This window comes from Rana temporaria, chromosome 7 (genome assembly GCF_905171775.1).
Source record: "Rana temporaria chromosome 7, aRanTem1.1, whole genome shotgun sequence".
Classification (NCBI taxonomy): domain Eukaryota; kingdom Metazoa; phylum Chordata; class Amphibia; order Anura; family Ranidae; genus Rana; species Rana temporaria.
In genome coordinates, this window is record NC_053495.1 from 113,464,166 (window position 1) to 113,482,152 (window position 17,987).

The 17,987-nt window shown below is 40.9% G+C and overlaps 1 protein-coding gene across 1 annotated transcript in view; it reads right to left on the bottom strand.

The window, feature by feature from the left end:
• The window catches only part of LOC120945575 (fibronectin type III domain-containing protein 7-like), a 57,339-nt gene that overhangs the window by 22,465 nt on the left and 16,887 nt on the right, over nt 1-17,987 (bottom strand). Inside the window, exons 3-6 of the mRNA XM_040359844.1 lie at nt 14,341-14,598; nt 13,997-14,251; nt 10,393-10,653; nt 627-884 (exon numbers count right to left, since the gene is read on the bottom strand). Of these exons, the coding sequence (XP_040215778.1) occupies nt 627-884; nt 10,393-10,653; nt 13,997-14,251; nt 14,341-14,598 (1,032 nt within the window). The remainder of the gene's footprint in view (nt 1-626; nt 885-10,392; nt 10,654-13,996; nt 14,252-14,340; nt 14,599-17,987) is intronic.

Genomic DNA, 17,987 nt, shown 5'->3' on the forward strand with positions numbered 1-17,987 from the left:
ACTCACACAGCCAGAGTCCGCAGAGCCGGAAGGAAGATGGGTGAAGATAGCAGCGTCTACAGCTCTGACATCTCGGCGCTGAAAGGGCTGTGCTTAGGGCTTTGTTTAGGTCTAACTAATAAATTATTCAGCAGGAAATTTTGCAACGTGACACAATGGGACACAATAGGATAACGGTATGACAGCAATTGCTAGTGTTGTTATCACACACATAAGGATATAACTGTACTGCTACTGTACTTATATGTAAAGATATAACTATACTAAAGAGTGTCACAGCTAAATTTTCATCTGATTCCTGCTGGACAAAATTGTAACTGTGGGTGGCGGCCTTATTGGTGCCTTGCTCGACAAAAGTCGATTTTTCAATTGACTTTTGTCACTAAAGTCAGTCTTAAAAATTATCCAATTAGATGCAAGCACTGTCCAGATATTTTAATGGCTGGCAGCTGACTTTCCTCTATCTACACGACTAAGCATGGATGGAGGAATACATGGATTTCTCTCATTCAGACAGCTTAAGAAGACCTCTCCATCCCATTCCCAGGATTTTTTTCACTTTCTCAATTCTTAATAAATCTATCCAAGCAAAAAGGCTTTCTAATTTGTAATTAGCAACAACACACCTGATAGCAGACTCCATGTTTTTGGTGACAGAGTAGATCCTGCTTCATTGGTAGCTACCAGGGACACTGCATATTCTGTTCCACACTGTAAAGAAGTGATTGCACATGGAGACACAGACATTGTACAGTTCAGACTGGTGTCCCCACTATAAAGAAGTACGGTGTAGTTAGATGAGCCATCAGCTTCAGCTACAGAGAATGTGGCTTCCAGAGCTCCACTGTTGAAAGTAATTTGCACATCTGATGGGGCAGCTGGTCCTAAAATATAAATTAATGAATTAATTAATACCCATATACAGTACAGATTTCCATATTTTTTACTGCTAATTATTGTGGGGGTTTAAGACAACAAAAATTGAAATATTAAATTAGTAAAAGTCATCATGGAGCAACTGAGGGAATCCTAATATTCCTACAATATAAAAAATAATCTGTGCTGGTGCCTTATAATGTCATGCTTCCATCCACTATCTGCATTATACAAAGAACTAAAAACTATTTTTATGGGTTTTTAAATGAGGTGATCTTTTATGCAAATGTTGAACCTCATTTAAAGTCCAGTGAAAACTTTTAGTTCTTAATATTCCTAAAAATTAATTAATAGAAATATAATATAATAGAAATAATAGGAACATACAGACTGACAGACAAATACTATATATATTGAGGAACACAGACAATGACAGAAGGATATAGAATAACAGACTATTATATATACTTGGGCAACTTCTCTGAGTTTATTAAACTCTATTCACCAATGGGACAAGCCACAAACACCTCAAGTGAAAGCCTACCCAGCCTCAAGCAGGGGCATATTTTGCCTCTTAGGCCCCGTACAGACGAGGAGATATCCATCGGACATTTCTCCTCCGGATTTTGATCTGATGGCTTGTACTCACCATCAGATCAAAATCCGCGCGGAAAACATCTGCGGTCACGTGTCCGCGCCGTCGCCGCAACGATGACGCGGCGACGTGCGCGACGCTGGAAGGTAAATACTTCCACGCATGCGTCGAATCATTCCGACGCATGCGAGGGATGGGGATCGGACGGACTTATCTGGTGAGTCTGTACAGACGACCGGATAAGTCCGAGGGACAGGATTCCAGCGGATAGATTTCTTAGCATGCTAAGAAATTTTTATCCGCTGGGAATCCGTCGGCTGGACAAATGTCCGCTGGAAAATGTCCGCTCGGGCCTACACACGACCGGATCTATCTGCTGGAACTGATCCGCGGATAAATCCCAGCGGATAGATCCGGTCGTGTGTACGGGGCCTTAAGAACTGTAGCTCTATTCAGCATTCATATTGGAATTCATTTGAAACATGTGCGTTATTGAAAAGCAGTGCTCCTGGTCGCTAAACATGGCTGGGCGATGATTCTGGAATGATTGATGTTTTGTGTGGTACTGTTACAGGTTGTTTTGCTTACATAGATCTAAGTGTGAAGCATTTAAAGATGTTAGAAATACAATAATTGTAAGGATAAGAAGCTGCCATATTGCTCATATGGCCTAGGTTCAGTTTTTTAGAAGATTTTATTTTCAACAGGTTAAAATGTACCTAAATACTTTTATGCGGCTGAAACACATATTTTTCTCCTTTTCCGAATTCTTCTGCCCTCTGGAACATAAGAACTGATCATGTGATCTCTGCCAGAATTCAGGTATGGCACCTGACTAGACAGCATTTGCCTAAAAGTCACCCTTTGGCATTGCTTAGGTAGCACTACCCCTGACGGAGCCGCTGTATTTTAACTGGTTATTTCCCAGAGTTAGTGCAGAGGCAGCCAGGCATACAGCAACATTTCACTCGTTCTGGCTCAACAATTAACTAGGGGATCTTTTTAGGATTTTTATTGCTAAAGAAACTTGGATATGGTGTATGGGATACTCCAGATTCCCTAAACATTTGCAGGAGGGCACTTCGCCTTGCTAAGTCTCTGTAAACAGTCTCCATACAGGAATAAATACAGAGAGCAGAATTGAGTCCCTTTTTAGAAGCTATTCCAGTCAGGAATACTGGCTCCTCCACCCAAAGGATACAGCACACAGTCACTGGAACACTGAGCTCTGGTCAGTTCTCACATGGTCACAGGACCACGGGATACCTCCTTCCAGTATCCACCAGACACTCTTCAGTAAGACCCCTTTCACACTGAATGTGCTTTACAGGCGTTTTAGAGCTAAAAATAGCGCCTGTAAACTGCCTCCCCTATCTCCCCACTGTGAAAGCTTAAGTGCTTTCACACTGAACAGGTGCGCATGCAGAAATGAAAAAAAAAACGTCCTGCAAGCAGCGTCTTTGGTATACACCGCTCCTAAACTGCCCCTGCCATTAAAATCAATAGGCAGCTCTGCTGAATCGCCTGCAAAGCGATTCGGCAGCTGCGCTTTTCGGGCGCTTTTAACCCCTTGAAATAATATGAAAAGCAGGTGGTGGCGCCACCCTAAAGTGTAGAGTGTAAACTGGTGTCAATAGTAATTAATGATAGTGTGTGGGTGGTACAATATAAAAACAGAACAAAACAAAAGCGAAAAAATGCTTAGTGATAATCCAAATAACAAACAAAAAATTCAAATGTGTTCCAGTGCTAAAACAAAATCCTCATTCCATTTCTGTTTCATGCACAAATTGAGTGAATCAAAAAATATATGAATATATATATGGTGCTGTGTGCTTTCAACAGACAGTACTCATACTGTAAGTAAAAAGTCTTTATGCAAAAGTTCCATGCAATAAATAAAAATAAAATAAATAAAGTGCTGTGTGCTTCTTCCACGTGAATCAACGTTGATCTAAATCTTCTGTGCAAAAACCGTGCTCACTCCCTGTGGTCCCGCACTCACCAGATACTTGAACCCCTACAGGGGTAACGGGCGTTCACAGTATAATATACTGACAAAATCCCTGGATCTTCCCAGAATCTAAAAATCTTGACCGCTCAGAAGAGGAGACAAATAGATTGCCCAATAGCGTGATACCGTTTTTGAAGTGATAAACAACTTTTATTCACATATAACAGGGTACTCACATTTAGTAGAAAGGTTAACAAACATTAACATAAAACGTGCTGTGGCTTAGAATAGCGTCTGCTCTGCCGGTTTCGTCGATCTGACGTCATCTGGAGCGCGCCTCTAAGCCCCCAGCACTTCCTTATTTATATGGGACGTTTATGTCTGAAACGTCCGCCATGTTGTAGTTTTTTGAGGACAGAAGTCCAGCCGCTAGAGGCCCTATATTATAAAAACGCGTCCGCCATATTGTGGATTGTGGCAGACAGAAGACCAACCTCTAGAGATCCGTTATCTTCTCTTAGTGCTAAAACTAAGCATGCTCTAAGAAAACGTCCGCCATGTTGTGGCTTTTTGGAGACCGGAGTCCTGATCTAAGGTTACTCTATATATTTAAACAGCGGAGTAAACAGCAACGAATCTCCCTGTTATATTAATGGAAACGTCCGCCATGTTGTGGCTTTTTGGAGACCGGAGTCCTGATCTAAGGTTACTCTATATATTTAAACAGCGGAGTAAACAGCAACGAATCTCCCTGTTATATTAATGGATATACATAAATAAATAAATATACTTTGCGGTTGTAAACAAAACGGTGTTATGGCATAATATTTGAAACATAAAGGCATATATCATTCAGACATAAAGTGCCACAGTAAAAATTTCATAGTACTATAGATCATTGTAATTAGACCGTAAATATATAAATTAAGACCTATGTAAATGATGATAATATTGGTATATTAATAAAAAAATTCATAAAATTTCTTTAAAATAAAATATGATATCTATAATAATAATATAACACTGTAATATATGTATATGTGTATTTTAAGTGGGGAGGCTATAAAAGGCAATAAAAATGTAATGAAGATATAAATAAAAATGATAAGTATTGTAATGTGTCAGCTCACATTTCCAATAGTGTAAAAATTGATAGTTAAAAATTGGTTAAAAAGCAGTTCAGGTCTACATCAATATTCATACCTGCCGGCTGGAGGGTGTCTAATGTATAGATCCATCGGGTTTCATTTTGGGATACTTTTTTAGTTTTGTCCTCACCCCTCCAGTGTTCTTTTATCTTATCAATCCCATAAAATGTCATACACCCAGGGTCTTTGTTGTGATAATCCCTGAAGTGCCTAGACACACTGTGTTTGTGGAAACCCTTTTTTATGTTGGCAATATGCTCTCTTATTCTAATATGTAATTCTCTTGTCGTTCTACCCACATATTGTTTGTGGCAGGGGCATTCTAAAACATACGTCACATGTGTACTGCTACAGGTAATGAGTTCTCTTATCTTATGTGAGGATCCATTTGTTGTTGAGGAGAACTCTGTTCGTTTCTTATTAGTTTTTTTACTGACACGACATGGTAAACATTTTCCACATTTGTGGAAACCTTTTAGGTTTTTGAAAATTTGGATTACGCCAGACATATAGAGAGAGACCACAAAATGAAGAAAGGAGACCTCAAGCACCATACACACCAAGGATTCCAAGACATAGAAATAGGTTCTCCCCATTAAGGAATCACCCACAAGAAACTCCATATAGAGGAGCACAAAATAGGGTTTTTTTTCCCAGGAGATACAGAGGCCGACCAACCGTCATGAGAGAAGACAACCGACCTTTCAGGTCACAAGGATGGAGACAACCTTTCAGGTACCCACAGAGGAGAGCCCCATACGGAGAACAACAAGGATGGGGCCAGAGAACATACAGACACCCGAGAGGGGACTATTGGGACCAAGAAGAAAACGAGTGGGAAGAGAGGAGAGACCAGACCTACAGACCACAAGGATGGGACAGAGGATACGCAAACGAGGCAAACGAGGGGGGCACAAGAAAAAGAAGGAGAGAATATTAGGAGGAGGCATTTTTAATTTAAGTAATGAAGTTTTTACTGAAGAAGAGATGAGAGTTTTAGATTTAGGATTGAAGTATGCACCGGATAAAGAATTGGATAAGTTTGAAGCATACATAGATTTACACAAATTTGTGCGCAAATTGAATATAAAAAAATTCTTTGCAAATAAAACAACAAAACAAATGGATAATACAACACAATATCAGCATTCCAACTTGAGAAATAATTCAACTTTTAACCCCAAGAGTCAACAAAATGAAAGTCTGACAGTCTTCAGAAAAATGGTTGAAGAAGATATAAGAAATTTAAGAGTTAATAAATCAAAACGTAATAAAATATGGAAAACTATTAAGGAGCTTGAAAAGAAGAAAGATATTATTATTCGTCCCGCGGATAAAGGGGGAGGATTGGTCATACTTAAGAAAAAAGACTATGAAGAGGAAATGAGCAAATTATTAACCATCCCTAACACTTATAAGAAACTGAAGACAAATCCTAAGAAAGAATATAATAAGAAATTGATCACTTTCGTGGAGAAAGGCAAGAAAATGGGCATCCTTACCAAGAAAGAGGCAAAATATCTAACTCCAAAAACAGCAAAAACACCTATCATTTACTATGTTCCAAAAGTACATAAAGATGAAATTCATCCTCCGGGGAGGCCAATTATAAGCGGTATCGATTCGCTTTTCTCAAGACTTGGGGCATATATTGATGGTTACCTACAACCGTTAGTAAAAGAAGGACCATCGTACCTCAAAGATAGCAGGCAGCTCATAATGGAACTCAATGACATGGAAATAGAATCTACTGACCTTATGGTCACCATAGATGTGAACTCTCTGTACACCAATATAGTACAGGAAGATGGTATTGAAGGAGTAAAATGGGCTTTACATAGAGATTCTAAATTGAAGCAGGAACAAATAAACTACATTTTGGAGGGTCTAACTTTAGCCATGAGCCATAATTATTTTTGGAATAAGGGACAGTATTATGTCCAAACAAAAGGGGTAGCAATGGGGGCTAAGTACGCCCCCAGTGTAGCTAATATCTTTTTGAATCACTGGGAGGCGGAACAAATACAAGGAGTAACGAGATCACCATTGAAATTTTATAGAAGATACATAGATGATATTCTAATTGTATGGGGAGGCACAGAAATGGAATTACAGACGTTTTTTGATGAGATTAACAACAACATTTATGGCATCACGTTCTCGGGAACCTGGAATACAGAATCTATAGATTATTTAGACCTACAATTATTTAAAGTTGGTAATAGAATTCACACTAGAACTTTCTTTAAGAAAACTGACAGGAACAGTTATATTCCTGTAAACAGTTGTCATCACAAGCAATGGATTCAAAATATCCCCAAGGGACAACTTATGAGACTGTTTAGAAATTGTAGTAACAGTGTTGATTTTGAAGCACAGGCGACACAAATTATTAATACATTTGTTGAAAAAGGATATAAAAGAAAAGAGCTAGAAATCTTGAAAACAAAAGTCATGAGAATGAACAGAGATAACATTATAACAGGAACACACAACAAGAAAAAGAAGAAATTTATGGATACAGCGTTCCTAACCGGTTATAATATACAGCACAAGGACATTGAAAGAATTTTCAAACAACACTGGCCTATTCTACAATCAGATAAAAGTCTAAAAAATCTGTTACCAAATAAACCGAGTTTCATATACCGAAGAGCCCCTAACCTCAGAAATAGACTAGTCCACAATGCAATAGACCCTCCTAAACAAATCCAAATTTTCAAAAACCTAAAAGGTTTCCACAAATGTGTAAAATGTTTACCATGTCGTGTCAGTAAAAAAACTAATAAGAAACGAACAGAGTTCTCCTCAACAACAAATGGATCCTCACATAAGATAAGAGAACTCATTACCTGTAGCAGTACACATGTGACGTATGTTTTAGAATGCCCCTGCCACAAACAATATGTGGGTAGAACGACAAGAGAATTACATATTAGAATAAGAGAGCATATTGCCAACATAAAAAAGGGTTTCCACAAACACAGTGTGTCTAGGCACTTCAGGGATTATCACAACAAAGACCCTGGGTGTATGACATTTTATGGGATTGATAAGATAAAAGAACACTGGAGGGGTGAGGACAAAACTAAAAAAGTATCCCAAAATGAAACCCGATGGATCTATACATTAGACACCCTCCAGCCGGCAGGTATGAATATTGATGTAGACCTGAACTGCTTTTTAACCAATTTTTAACTATCAATTTTTACACTATTGGAAATGTGAGCTGACACATTACAATACTTACCATTTTTATTCATATCTTCATTACATTCTTATTGCCTTTTATAGCCTCCCCACTTCAAATACATATATACATATATTACAGTTTTATTTTATTATTATAGATATCATATTTTATGTTATATTTTAAAGAAATTTTATGAAGTTTTTATTAATATACCCATATTATCATCATTTACATAGGTCTTAATTTATATATTTACGGTCTAATTACAATGATCTATAGTATCATGAAATTTTTACTGTGGCACTTTATGTCTGAATGATATATGCCTTTATGTTTCAAATATTATGCCATAACACCGTTCTGTTTACAACCGCAAAGTATATTTATTTATTTATGTATATCCATTAATATAACAGGGAGATTCGTTGCTGTTTACTCCGCTGTTTAAATATATAGAGTAACCTTAGATCAGGACTCCGGTCTCCAAAAAGCCACAACATGGCGGACGTTTCCATTAATATAACAGGGAGATTCGTTGCTGTTTACTCCGCTGTTTAAATATATAGAGTAACCTTAGATCAGGACTCCGGTCTCCAAAAAGCCACAACATGGCGGACGTTTTCTTAGAGCATGCTTAGTTTTAGCACTAAGAGAAGATAACGGATCTCTAGAGGTTGGTCTTCTGTCTGCCACAATCCACAATATGGCGGACGCGTTTTTATAATATAGGGCCTCTAGCGGCTGGACTTCTGTCCTCAAAAAACTACAACATGGCGGACGTTTCAGACATAAACGTCCCATATAAATAAGGAAGTGCTGGGGGCTTAGAGGCGCGCTCCAGATGACGTCAGATCGACGAAACCGGTAGAGCAGACGCTATTCTAAGCCACAGCACGTTTTATGTTAATGTTTGTTAACCTTTCTACTAAATGTGAGTACCCTGTTATATGTGAATAAAAGTTGTTTATCACTTCAAAAACGGTATCACGCTATTGGGCAATCTATTTGTCTCCTCTTCTGAGCGGTCAAGATTTTTAGATTCTGGGAAGATCCAGGGATTTTGTCAGTATATTATACTGTGAACGCCCGTTACCCCTGTAGGGGTTCAAGTATCTGGTGAGTGCGGGACCACAGGGAGTGAGCACGGTTTTTGCACAGAAGATTTAGATCAACGTTGATTCACGTGGAAGAAGCACACAGCACTTTATTTATTTTATTTTTATTTATTGCATGGAACTTTTGCATAAAGACTTTTTACTTACAGTATGAGTACTGTCTGTTGAAAGCACACAGCACCATATATATATTCATATATTTTTTGATTCACTCAATTTGTGCATGAAACAGAAATGGAATGAGGATTTTGTTTTAGCACTGGAACACATTTGAATTTTTTGTTTGTTATTTGGATTATCACTAAGCATTTTTTCGCTTTTGTTTTGTTCTGTTTTTATATTGTACCACCCACACACTATCATTAATTACTATTGACACCAGTTTACACTCTACACTTTAGGGTGGCGCCACCACCTGCTTTTCATATTATTTCATACCCTTCTCCATTTTGTGGGGATTTTTTTGCAGGGGCAGCCTCTCACACCTATTATATATATTTTTAATCACCTGAGAGTCTATCTGAGGGCTCCAGACTATTTTTAAATATTCTGTGGCGCAGATTCATATTTTCTTTTCCGCTTTTAACCCCTTGTTAAACCCTTTCTTTGGGATTAGAAGTGCCCCGCTCCCACCCGCACAGCGCCGGTAAAGCACTGCTAAAATGAATGGCCCTTTACCGCTAACACAGTCCGTGCCCCAGGTTAAAAGGGCTCTAAGGGAGAGGTGAACACTCACAATGCCATTGGACAGCCAGACCCCTTCTAATCTAATTTGACACTCTTTAATGAGCTCTCCAGATCAGGGTCCCAGGGTGAGGGTTCCCTTGACTTGCTTGACAAATGGATCTCTGAAAGCAGCCCCCCCCCAGCTAAAACACAGCTGGGAGCTTGATGAATCATCAGCTGGAGTCAGGAAGGTTACTGCGGATGTGGGTATCCACCCCCATCCAAATGGGTGAATTCCCTTTAACAGGAAGAAAAGCCCTGCTATTCTAAATCTCAGACTATTTATATGTCTCTCCAGCACCCTACTGGGCAGACCTCCCCAGAGATTGGCTGTAGTAAACCCATGTAGGTTGCCCATTTACCTTGCTCAACTCTCTATGTTCCATGTGCCTCTGGAAAACAGGGGAGAGCTATCAAACCAGCAGCCTGTGATATTCAGAACACCGAAAAGCAATCAACAATTGCCACACCGATTACAGAGAAGCCACAAATAACTAATTTGCCTAACATCCTAGCAGCCTAACTAGAAAAGTGCTACACTTACACAAACAACACTGGAAAACTGAACATTTTTGATAGTTTGTAGAGACAAGCAGGTATTTCAGCTTTTTCTTTAGATTTATTAACAACACTATGAAGATGTCTTTCTCCAAATAAAGGATATAGAAGAGTTTAGGTCTGCTATGCACCAAATTTGTAGATATGTTCAAATTTGCACCATATTAAATTAAACACATACTGAGCCAGGGATAAATAAAACAGTGCTAATATCGTGTGTTATTTACTTGTAATCTGGCTGTAGGTGATGTCATCTCCTGGTACTCCATTTGCATCCCAGGCATGAAGTTTGATAGTATAAATGGTGCCAGGGTCCAGAGAGGTGAAGTTCAGTGATATAGACGTGGTGTTCTGGTTCCACCTGGTGCCAGATCCATCTGATCTCATAACAGAAACGGAGTACAAAACAGCTGAAGGGACAGGCTGCCAACCAACACTCACAGAGTCACTGCTATAGGATTCCACAGTGACAGATGCAGCTGCCAAAACTTAAATAAAAGGGAGACTGTTTCAGTGACACAAAAGCCTTAGAAATTATGCAAATAGTTAAAAAAAAAAAAAACATACATCACATTCAGTAGTCATAGCACATACATTTTAAAATGTTATAAGATTACAATATTTTATCTCCTAATACTCTATCATTGCACATTGACTCTATCATTGCAGCTTGACAATGAGTTTGCATAGCTCCCAACTGTCTCTGATTTCGAGGGACTGTCCCTGATTTGGAGCAATGTCCCTCTGTCCCTCATTCTCCTCATTTGTCCCTCATTTTGATCAGACCTATATAGTTGTATATAAAATGCATCTTTCAAAAATTGTTTCTCAGTGCTAAACCTTTCATCCAATTTCTAAATTGCTGCATTTATACATTTTAAAAGACAATATAAAGGAATAGTAGTGGTAAAAAGATAGCCCTTGTGGATTTAATTAACATTGTTTTTGATTAATTCTCCTTTAAGGGGGTGTGACAGGGGGCATGTCCTATGCCTACGTACGTTTGCCAGTAGGTGTCCCTCATTCCCATCTCAAAATGTTGGGAGGTATGAGTTTGTACCTACATTTTTTCTTCAAATGCTAGTATTATTTATGCTTTCCACTAATAGATGCCCTCGGATTGCATTCTAATATGTGATGGGGTAGGAATGGACTCAGCTTGAGCTACGACCATAACATAGGGACCTGAGCATGTATATATTGGGCCAGATTCATAAAGACTTACGACAGGGGGTATCAGTAGATACGCCGTCGTAAGTCTGAATCCGCAACTTTAAGCGTATGCTCAAACTGAGATACGCTTAAATGTTGCTAAGATACGACCGGCGTAAGTCTCCTACGCCGTCGTATCTTAACTGCATATTTACGCTGGCCGCTAGGGGCGTGTACGCTGATTTACGCCTAGAATATGTAAATCAGCTAGATACGCCTATTCACGAACGTACACCCGGCCGTCGCAGTACAGATACGCCGTTTACGTAAGGGGTTTTCAGGCGTAAAGATAAACCACCAAAAAGATGGCGCAGCCAATGTTAAGTATGGACGTGGGAACCTTGAACCGCGTCAAATTTTTCTAATTTTATGTCGTTTGCGTAACTCGCCCGTGAATGAGGCTGGCCGTAATTTACGTTCACGTCGAAAGCATTGACGATTTGCCGACATCATTTGGAGCATGCGCACTGGGATACGTCCACGGACGGCTCATTAGAAACGTCAAATACGTGGGGTCACTAGTATTTTGCATAGAACACGCCCCCAACCAGCCTATTTTGAATTAGGCGGGCTTATGCCGGCCCAGTTACACTGCGCCGCCGTAAGTTACAGCGCAACTTCTTTGTGAGATACGCTACGCCCACCCAAATCTATCTGAATCTAGCCCATATTCTGCATCTGCTGTAGTATCACCAACATATATAAGCTGCTAAAATGATAAAGACATGAGTGCACCCAACCATAATGCAATTATTTTAGCACATAGAACACGTACAAAGAAATTTGCAACTTGGCCTAATTGATCATCAACATCATGATCCAGTGGGATTTGTTCTACTTGTCAGCAGAAGAATAAAATGAAACCTGCAATCTAACCTTACACTGAAAAGCCTTTGAAACCAAGACAATCTACAGGTGCAAACAGAAATTCATGCAGACCTTCACATGTCCTATTGCTAATAAACCGATTCTTGATTTAGAACCCATTCACACTATGTGAAGTTACATGCGTTTTTCTGTACTGGATGAACACAGCTAAATGCAATGACACATAGAAAAAAATAGTTTTCCACGTAACATGTTCACAATAGACACTGAGTTTATGTGTTCCAGAGATGTGAGTTAAAATTTAACTTTTGCATTTTATTGCATGGGAATGCTTATAAATACACTGCACTGCAAATCTCACCTACAACAGGAATTAGGTCATAGGAAATATTCCTTGAACTGCTTGCCACCTGCCCACAGTAGTTATACTGCACGCAAGTGGTACAGCCCGCCAGTTCACGTACAGTACCTGACTCTACAATCCTGTGTTTACAAAAACATAGGGCTTTGTACACTGTTCAGCGATCTGGCTGTTTCTTTTTACAGCAAAGCAGGGAGAAAAAGCAGCCAGATAGAAAAGTAAAAGTATCACAAGAGAAACACATTACACATTGTTAGGCACATATTTAACCCCTTGATTGTGTAGCACCCTCTAGTTGTGCTAGGTGTTGGTGCAGTCAAATTTCTGCACCAACCAGGGCTAAACCTGAGCTGTGTATCTGGGTCAGGGTTCAGTGACTCAGGGCTGAATTACTCACCCTAGCAGTCTCTCTGGTGCCTCCCCCTGTTTTCTGGGACATTGGAGAATGTTTTTATGTTTTGTCTGCGTATGCGCTTTTTCAAAGCTTTGGAAATGCTCATGCGCGCAAAACATGTAAGCCATGGCAACCCAGTGCTTGCAGCCCACCACGACAGACAGGCTTTCTGTTTCTCTTAGTTTCCGGCATGACGCAGATGTTATCTAGTGTGCCTGGCTCCAGCCAGCTTGTTCGGCTCTCCCGGTCTTATTCCTCAGTGGGGGATACCATACTACACTGCCAGCGGCTCAGCGGGGTTTACACCCGCCACTAGCTATAGAGCTCACTGTGTTCCCAAAGGGCCCTCCGCCATTGTGGTTCCTAACTTAGACACCAGCAGAGTCTGACCACCAGCCAGAGGTAAAGGGTTGTGACACAACTTTCCCCTTCTGACCACCGGGCTTCCATCATCATCCACATGGATTTCTTACATCCTCTCCCATGCTCTACCTGCAAGCTGACTTGTTGACGATGACCCTTCCCCACCCAGATGTTATAGTGGTACCGTTCTTCTTAATATCAATCTTTTAGACCAGTATCTATTTTGGCTATATACTTTTATGACTGCTTCTGCAACTCCTGCAAGTTTTTAATATTGACAGTTGCTGTTAGTTCTTATCACTATTGACAGTTGCTGTTTATTTCTCAAGAAGTACAATAAATTTACTTTTTACTTAACTAAAGGTTTTTAAGTATTAATGCTTTACCCATAGAGCAATGTTTTTTTCTTGTTGTCTTTTGTTATACATTCTTCCAGTGGTTGGCAGCTGCACTGGGTTCTAGTCCATTTTACATTTCCCAGGTTGTGTATACCCACGCATATGGCTGACAGTTTGTAGCGATTAATGAACTTTGTGTATGTTTCTATCCCATCCTCACTCAATGCAAAACAAATTAAAACACTTGGGCTGGAGTTGGCCTTTGGGTTAACCTATAAAATATTTTTTGTATTTTCAACTTTCTAGATAACTATTTGCTGTTACAAACATCTTACCTGTTTGTGCCCATTTAGGAGGAGAAGGTTGGCTCTTTCCAGCTGAATTGATGGATCTCACTGTTATTTTGTAGGTTGTGGCCGCTTGTAGGCCAGTCACTGTTCCTGGGGAGCTTGTGACAATAGACTCAAAGAAACGTGTTCCAGCCTGAGCAATTACCTGATAGCTTGTAGCTCCTGCCACCTCTGCCCATTCCACAGTTATACTATTGCTCAGCTTTGAATATGCCTGATCAATAACAGGTACCTCAGGAGCTACAGAAAAGAAAACAACAAAAAGTAAAATAGGTCCATTATTTATTACTGACTGTGCCCTAAGGTAAAGTTAAAATAAACCTACTAACCTGTCAGTTGAAGGGTCTGAGCATGAGCCATAGTACTGCCATCTTTGTCCATGGCTTCCACTATTACTGTATAATTAGTATTTGGCAGGAGTGTGTTTATTGTTCCTATTACAGTGGCTGGATTAAATACTGCAAACGAAGACTGGCCTAGTGATAAATATGGGGATGTTGTGATTTTATATGACATGGCACCTGTAACTTTAGACCACCGGACATAGATGCTTCTGGATGTAACATCATACGTCGATATTGAGAAACCTGCAAGAAACGCAAATACAGATGTATTAATAGTATACATTTACCTCAAGAGTTGTTGTCAGCATATTTGATTAAACCTGTTTGCTATGTTAAGTCAAATTTCATGTCCAGTCTTACTCATAATCAAATTATTCACAAGGCCTTATTCACACGGGCAAAGACATACATACAATTGTATGCATTTATATGCTTTAGTAGGACATTTCCAAATGCATCTAAAAGCATGTAATGATTTCAAATGGTACCATTCTCATTTTCTGATGAGATGTGTTCAGGTCCAGCTTAGCTGCCTTTCGAAAATATGGGATTCTGTGTATTCAGGGACAGATTACCCCCTTGTCTAAAGAGGAAGTTTAAAAAAACCATACTAGTGTTTAAGGAGTTGAATCAAGCTCACAGATGCTACTGAAGCCAAATCTCTGGACTGTTGTCTTTTTTGTACGTATGTAAAAGAAATGGAAAAAGTATAAAAACACTCCTTTCACCCTGCGCGCACACCCAAATGCAAATGCACACATAAAGCAAGCACGTGTATGTAAATTGTGGTTGTGAACATGTGAGGTATCACTGCGAAATCATTGGTTACGGACAATTTTTTTGTTGTTTTGCCATTTCACAGGCACATGCTATTTTAAGCCCTAACATGTTGGGTATCTATTTACTTGACACAAACTCATCTTCTATATTTTGCCAAAAAATGAGGTACTATATTGTGCAAGGGCTCTGCTTTCAGAAATATATTATTGTTTGGGGTTTAAAGTAAGTTTGTAGCAAAAAATGCATATTTTGAACATGTGTTCAAAAAATAAAAAAATTGTCTCAGTAGACAAGTGACTAGAACGGATTTCCAGCTTTACTGCTACTTTAGGGCCCCTTTCACACGGGCGGATATACAGTTGCAATAAACAGTATGTGAACCCTTTTGGAATGACATGGATTTCTGCACAAATTGGTCATAAAATGTGATCTGATCTTCATCTAAGTCACAACAATAGACAATCACAGTCTGCTTAAACTAATAACACACAAAGAATTAAGAGCCGGTTCACACAGGGGCAACACGACTTTCAGCACAAATTTGTGAGGCAACTTCAACACGACTTGAATCACAACGCGACCACAACACCAAATTTTAAGTAAAAAACCGGCATGGGTTCCCCCTCTAGGAGCATACCAGGCCCTTAGGTCTGGTATGGACTTCAAGGGGAACCCCTACGCCGAAAAAACGGCGTGGGGGTTCCCCCCAAATCCATACCAGACCCTTATCCGAACATGCAGACCGGCTGGTCAGGAAAGGGGGTGGGCCCTCCTGAGCCGTACCAGGCGGCATGCCCTCAACATGGGGGGGTGCTTTGGGACAGGGGGACGCTACCTCCCGCTGTAATGGCCGGTGTGCGGTGCGCGATGATTTATATAGGCCTCTTATGATGTCACAGTCCCAGCATGCTCCTGGTGGTGACGTCACCACCCGGAGCATGCTGGGACTGTGACGTCATAAGAGGCCTATAAAAATCATCGCGCACCGCACACCGGCCATTACAGAGGGAGGGAGCGTCGAGTCAACATCGAAGAGAAGAAGAGGAGAAGAAGAAGGCGACTCAGAAGACCGGGCCCCCCGCTGGTGAAAGAGCTGAAAGAAGAAAGTGGTGGTGCCCGGCAGAAGAGAAAAAGAACCGGAGAGCGGAGAAGTCGGAAGACCCCCCGAAGTCGGAAGAAGACCCCCCGAAGTCGGAAGAAGGGAGAAGACCGGGCCACCACTGGTAAAAGAGCTGAAAGAAGACAGCGGTGGTGCCCGGCAGAAGACCCCCGAAGTCGGAAGAAGACCCCCGGAGCTGCCTAATAAACTACTTTAAAAACCTATGTAGTGTTTTTTTATTTACATTTTTCTACCACCAGGTGAATGGGTAGGGGTACGTTGTACCCTATACTCATTCACATAGGGTGGGGGCCGGGATCTGGGGGCTCCCTTATTAAAGGGGGCTCCCAGATTCTGATAAGCCCCCCGCCCGCAGACCCCGACAACAAACGGCCAGGGTTGTCGGGAAGAGGCCCTTGTCCCCATCAACATGGGGACAAGGTGCTTTGGGGTGGGGGGCCACAGGGCGCCCCCTGCCACAAAGCACCCCTCCATGTTGAGGGCATGCCACCTGGTAAGGCTCAGGAGGGGGGGCGCTCGCCCGTCCCCACCCCCTTTCCTGACCGGCCGGTCTGTGTGCTCGGATAAGGGTCTGGTATGGATTTGGGGGGAACCCCCACACCGTTTTTTTGGCGTAGGGGGTTCCCCTTGAAGTCCATACCAGACCTAAGGGCCTGGTATGCTCCTAGAGGGGAACCCACACCATTTTTTTATTAAAAATTTGGCGTGGAGTTCCCCTGTGGGAGGGAGGAGCTTGCCTTAGAACAGGTTCACACTGGGGCGACTTCCTGTAAAGTTGCCTCACTGTGAAAGGGGATCCGACTTGGAGGCACTTCCATTGAAATCAATGGGTACAGGTCGCCTAGAAGTCGGATTGAAGTAGTACAGGAACCTTTTCTGAAGTCGGAGCGACCTCAGTAGTGTACATTAAGACGGCTCCCATTCACTTTCATTAATTTTCTCGACCGCGCGACATGGGGCAACTTGGGGCATCTTGAAGTCAGATCCCAGATCGCCCCAGTGTGAACCGGCTCTAAATGTTTAATATATGAAAATTTCTATGCGCTACTGTGAGTAAGCAAATATGATAATAAAGTGAATGAGAGTGAATCTGAGGCAGCTATATCTAAAAGTGTTCACATAACACAAAAAGTAAATACAAAGTGGGTAAATGATAAGCGCTTCAAACGTGTGATGTGAATCACAACCAAGACCGAGCAACACCCACACAAGCCGGAGGCTATCGGATGTAAGGCGGTATCACGATCGCCCCGTCCCTGCTTTTTATAAACGACTGCTTGTACGTTTTTATCCCGATTTTTCTGTAAACTATTTTTGGAGCAATAAACCTTTTTGGATTTTTACCTACTACACTATTGGATGCATATGTTCTTTTCTCCCCCTACTACATTGCATCCCTGATTCTGGAGTATTGAGCCTGATCCATCGGAGACACACAGCAGTGTTAGCAGCCTGCGTGATTACTCCTGGGACAAGCGAGATCTCAACTCTGGAGAGACAGCACTATATGCCTACATATAGCACCTTTAAGGTAAGGGTACTACGGTACCTGTGTGGATTTATCACCATTGTCTGAGTAAAGAAGTCAGAAGCTCTGAACATCAATTCATCATCTTCTTATAGACTGTCATATCACCACTTTATTTTTGAATTGTGTTCTTTATTCCCATTCTGTGCACATCTCTGTGCTCACAGATGCACTTAGGTGTATAGAGGTACACACCTGCGCATT